Source organism: Bos mutus, chromosome X (assembly GCF_027580195.1).
Source record: "Bos mutus isolate GX-2022 chromosome X, NWIPB_WYAK_1.1, whole genome shotgun sequence".
NCBI lineage: Eukaryota > Metazoa > Chordata > Mammalia > Artiodactyla > Bovidae > Bos > Bos mutus.
In genome coordinates this window covers 108,936,807-108,942,579 of record NC_091646.1, presented here as the reverse complement: position 1 = coordinate 108,942,579, position 5,773 = coordinate 108,936,807, and the positions used below count along the sequence as shown (strand labels likewise).

At 42.0% G+C, this 5,773-nt stretch overlaps 1 protein-coding gene across 1 annotated transcript; it reads right to left on the bottom strand.

The window, feature by feature from the left end:
- Positions 1-2,341: 2,341 nt before the first annotated feature.
- On the bottom strand, positions 2,342-2,932 carry LOC102271042 (histone H2B type 1-A). Its single transcript, XM_005910835.3, has one exon. The coding sequence runs from the start codon at positions 2,930-2,932 to the stop codon at positions 2,342-2,344; it is 591 nt and encodes a 196-aa protein (XP_005910897.2).
- Between the last annotated feature and the right edge of the window lie 2,841 nt (positions 2,933-5,773).

Here is a 5,773-nt window from a genome sequence, read left to right as displayed (position 1 = left end):
AGAGGGAAAGGGGAGGAGAGGGTGAGATTCATGGAAAGAGTAACATGGAAATTTACATTACCATATGTAAAGTAGATAGCCAATGGGAATTTGGTGTATGGCTCAGGAAACTCAAACAGGGGCTCTGTATCAACCTAGAGGGCTGGGATGGGGAGGGAGTTCCAAAAGGGAGGGGATATATGTACACCCTAGGCTGATTCATGTTGAGGTTTGACAGAAAACAGCAAAATTCTGTAAAGCAATAATCCTTCAATAAAAATTAATTAATTAAAAAAATAAAAAAATATCTCAAAACAAAAAAAAAATAATAAAAGGAATAGGAAAATCACCAACTGGTTTGAAATTCAGCAATATACTTATAGAAATAAAAATGTCAATGCACCAAGAAGAAAACATAATGGACATTACATTCAGTAAATACTACCATAAGCAATAGCAGTCAAATACGTGAGGTAGAAGAAGGAGTCATCTTATTTCTTTTAATTGCTAAACATCCTCCTCCTCCTTATTTTGATGCAAGGAGCTAGAGACATGTCCCACAACAAGAAATGGATGCATGCATGTGCGCTAAGTCTCTTCAGTTGTGTCCCACTCTTTGTGACCCTATGAACTGTGGCCCACCAGGCTCCTCTGTCCCTGGGAATTATCCAGGAAAGAATACTGGAGTGGGTTTCCATGCCCTCCTCCAGGGAACCTTCTCCATCTAGGGACAGAACCTGGGTCTCCTGTGTCTCCTGCATTGCAGGCAGGTTCTTTACTACCGGTACCACCTGGGAAGACCCAAGAAATGGATGTGCGCATGCTAAGCCGCTTCAGTCGTGTCTGACTCTTTGAGACCCTATGGATTGTAACCCGCTAGGCTCCTCTGTCCATGGGACTTTCCAGTAAGAATACTGGAGTGGGTTGCCATGCCTTTCTCCAGGGCATCTTCCCAATCCAGGGGTTGCATCCATGGCTTTTAGGTTCCCCTAATAAGAAGGCAGGTTCTTTACCACTAGCACCACCTGGGAAGCCCCAAGAAATGGATGCCTGTACTTAAATCGCCATGGTTAACAGCAGGTGCTTGAATGGAAAAACATCAGGGAAACTATCACCCCACGTTCCCGCTCCATCTCTAGGCTGAGTGTCACAGGAAGGTTGTTATTTGTTCAGCCCTCCTCACTCTACCATACGTTTGGCCAATTGCTTTATCTCATGGGCTACCAGTCCCTCATTGGCTGCTACTGTGGAGACTGTGGCTATGTTCGCTGTCACTGGATTATCCCATCATCCCTGCAAGTTTGCAATTCAGTCAGGATTTTTGGTTTCTTTCTTTTTTTTTTTTTTTAAAGCAAAATGTTCTAGGTTGAAAACAAAAAATAGGATCAGAGAAATCTGGATAAGGTAATTTCAGAAGATATGGTGCTGAATTTAGAATTTTATTATTTTACACTGTGTTTGAGTCCTATTTTACACATGGAAGTGAATTGGGGTTGAAGGAATAGAATGGGTGAATGTGATTTTTATATCTGCTACTGCTGGTGCAGTGGTAAAGAATCTGACTGCCAATGCAGGAGACGAAAGAGACACAGCTTCTATCCCTCGGTCAGAAAGATCCCCTGAGTAGGAAATGACAACCCAGCTCAGTATTCTTGCTTGGAAAATTTCAAGGAGATAGGAGCCTGGTGGGCTCCTGTCCATGGGGTCAGAAAGAGTTGGACATGACTGAGTGACTGAGCACACACACACACACACACTGCTCTTTGTGTTCCTGCGTGCTACCTTGCTTCAGTGGGGCTCGACTCTTTGCAGACCCTATGGACTGTAGCCCACCAGGCTCCTCTCTCCATGGGGATTCGCCAGGAAAGAATGCTGGAGAGGGTTTCCATGCCCTCTTCCCGGGGATATTTATGACCCAGGGATGGAACCTGCCTCTCCTGCGACTCTTGCGTTGCAGGCGGATTCTTTTCTGCTGAGCCACCTGGGAAGACCACACTGTTTTTTATCGGTTGCTATACCCCATATAAAAATCTCTGGATGATACCTAAATATAGATGGGAGAATGAAAATGGAAAAGGCCAATGAAACTTTTAGGGAAAGAATTTTGACCATAAAGATCCCTAAAATCACTGAGAAACCACGAACAGAAATAACCATTTAGGAAAGGGACGAGTTGCAATACGTTAAGAAAAAAGTACACGGTTTTCCATCGAACAAATAACACAACCGACACATATTGAAGCAAAGTTAATGCGGTTTTTAATGTTTTCTTTGGGGTAGAAATGTTTTAAAGATTAAATGTAGGGCCTAAGGGGAGAACCCTGAAGTCTGGTTTGCGATGGTCAGACAGTCCTGAGGCAGTTCATTTGCAGGTGCGGTATGTGATGAGCGACTTGGTAGCCTTTAACACGGCATACTTGCCGAGCTTCCCAGGCAACAGAAGACGCACAGCTGCCTCGATGTCTTCGGTCGTGATGGTGCGGCGCTTGTTGTCGCCGGCCAGGCGTCCGGCCTCTTCGGCAATCCGCTCAAACGTATCTTTCACAAACGAATCCAGGATGTTCACGGAGTCGTGGGAAAGACTCAAGCCTTTATGTATTTGCCTCAGCACCCTAGGGAAATAGGTAGCAAAACTTGAGAAACTGTCATGATGGCAGTGCCGGCGACGGCGACGGCGGCCCTTAGCTGTCTTCTGCTTTGCTTTTTTTGGTTCCGCATCATATGGGTCTGGTTTGGAGGTCTCCGCTTTTTTTGGTTCCGCATCATATGGGTCTGGTTTGGAGGTCTCCACTTTTATTGGTTCCGCATCATATGGGTCTGGTTTGGAGGTCTCCACTTTCGCCATTTCCTTTTCAGAGGGTTCAATTTCGGAGATGCCAGTTTCTTTGGTGATCACGTCTTCCTCATAGCTGTCAGAGGATGTTTCGGACAGGATAGAGCCGCCGATCCCCATAGCGCAGCCCAGAAGAACAGTGAGGGGGTTGAAGGCAGTTGGCCGAATTTATAGGCCCTGCTTTCCCTGACGTCACAGACACTGTCCATATCTGATTGGATGCAAGGCAGGGAGGCCTGTTACTATGGCAGCCCATGTCACGTGACACTGGACAGCCCACCTCCACACTTAGAGAAAAATGTCATAAGTAAAATTCAAATACAATTTTTCAAGGGCCAAGAAAAAACCACAATACAAAATATATGACCCTTAACATGAACTTCACATTCAAACGTCTTGAGGTAAAAGGAGATATCTTCGAGTTTATATTAGTAATAATCATTTTCTAAATTGATGCAAGAGGCTGAAGATATGACCTGATCTGAGTTCCTATTTTACCCCCATGATTAAAAAGAAATATGGAACCAAAAAAGAACTGGCAAACTATCACAGTTCCTTCTCCCTTAATCTTCAGGCTGAATTTCATAGAAAAGCTATATCTGTTCAGCCCTGGTCCCTCAAACATACTTTCAGTCAACGGCTGTGGCTCACAGCTTGCCAGTTGACCATTGGTTGTACCAGTGGAGACAGGAGATTGAGCTGCTCTCGCTGGACACTCTCTAATAGATGTAAAATTGCAGGCCACGGAAGCTTGTGTTTTCAAGAGCAACTGATTCTCTGCTAGAAAAACATTGATTCGAAACATCTGTATGAATGTTTAATAGAAGTTCAGAAACCAGGGAACTAGAAAAGTTAAATCTTTGTGAAAAGTTCGTTTTGCCATTCCTGTACTATATATCAATCCCCGTTTATAAAATTACTTGCATGCTTAATCTGGCATATGTGTGATAAGTATAATAGAGGTAGTGGGTGGGTGTATCTGCTTCTTCACTTTATCTATTGCATATCACACATAAAATACTTCTGAAGAATTCCATAATACAGTTATGGGAGAATGAGAACAAAATGGGAAATGAAATTACTAGAACAATAATTTAGACATTATAGAACTCTATCATGTCTGACTGATCTAACGAAGCACTAAATTTGGGCTCAAGAAAAGGCTAGAATTCTGCATTTTCTCTAGTTTTCTCTCATCGTTTGGCTGATACTGACATCGTTCACAGGTTTCTACATCCAAATCCAAGAGTACTGAGAATTTTTTTTAATTTTTAAATTTTTCATTTAAGTTTAGCTGAGTTACAATATTATATTATTTCAGGTTTACAACACAGTGTTCAATAATTTTATATATTAAACTGTTCAAAGTTACTACAAAAATAATTGCTATAGTTCCCTTTGCTCTACAGTATATTCTTACTAAGAGTTCAAGAAAGTATAGTTTAAAATATGATGAAATACTGAATTTTAATGAAAATCATAGAAAATTACAAAAGACTGAAATCATGTAGTGCATTCTCTCTTCAGTGGTGTAGTAAGCTAGAAATTAATGGGAAAAAAAGGAATTGTAAAATCACCAACTACACTGAAAGTCACCTACATACCTACAGAAAAATGAAAAGAACAGGTCAATGCACCAAGAAACACAATGGATACTAAATTTAATATTATTATAAGCATTAACACTCAAATTGCTAGAGTTAGAAGAAGGAGTCCTCTGAATTCTGAGTTGCTGAACATCCTTCTCTTATTTTGATGCAAGGAACTAGAGACATGTCCCACTACCAGATCTGGATGCCTGTACTTAAATCACCATGGTTAAAAGCAACCACTTGAACAGAAAATCAACAAGAAAACCATCACAACTGCTTCCTAATCAATCTCCAAGGTGAAAATCGCAGGAAAGCTGTTATTGGCTCATCGCTGGTCCCCCACCACACTTTGGTCCTATCATTTGGCTAACTGAGTTGCCAGTCCAATTGGCTGTTACTATAGAGACTGTGGCTACAGCTTCTGTCATTCAGTGATGTCATCATTTGGGCAAAACTGCACTTAAGCCAAGACTTTTGCATAAACCCCAAAAAGTTACAGGACATAAATCTGAATTAGGTAGAGATGTCTATGGGTTTGTTGTGACTTTGGGCATCCTGTATATTGAAGGTCAGGGCTATTTTCCTGCATTGCTGGAGAATTTGCATGGTATGTCTTGCTCTGGAACTTGTTGGCTCTTGGATGGTGCTTGGTTTCAGTGTAGGTATGGAGGTTTTTGGATGAGCTCTTATCGATTAATGTTCCCTGGAGTCAGGAGTTCTCTGGTGTTCTCAGGTTTTGGACTTAAGCCTCTAAGAGTGTGCTTGAGACAATGCATTGTCACACACAGGCATGTCAATCATGGGAGCACCCCTCTTGATCATGGGGGCACCCGCCCTCAATCACATTCACACCCACCCACATAACCTACCCACCCTCACCTTGATTTTCAGTCTTATTCTTACAGTAGCCTCAAGACTTCTCCATCTATACAGCCCTGATAGTTCATAATTTTACACCCTCTGAATGTGCCCTTTATTTTCTTGCCCTAACAGAAACCAGGGGATTCTGTGTCCCCTGACATCCACTCAAGAGTAGCAGATGATTCTGATATGATAACATCAGGGTTTGCTCACCAATTATGTCATCCCTCCAGACTCCCTGTCACTGGCTTCTGAATTTGTCACCAAATCAAGTTCATTTGGCTCTACCCATAGCAATCCAGTCCTTAATATTTTTACTATCTCTATCTTCTCATTTGTTTGTATCACCTCCATTTTACCTTTGTTGTGATTTTAAAAGAGTCAGACATATTGGCTCCTGGCTTCTAGAACACTTGATGCAACGGCATTTACTGTCTTCTATTTCTGCTTTATTGACTATGCCAAAGCCTTTGACTGTGTGGATTACAATAAACTGTGGAAAATTCTG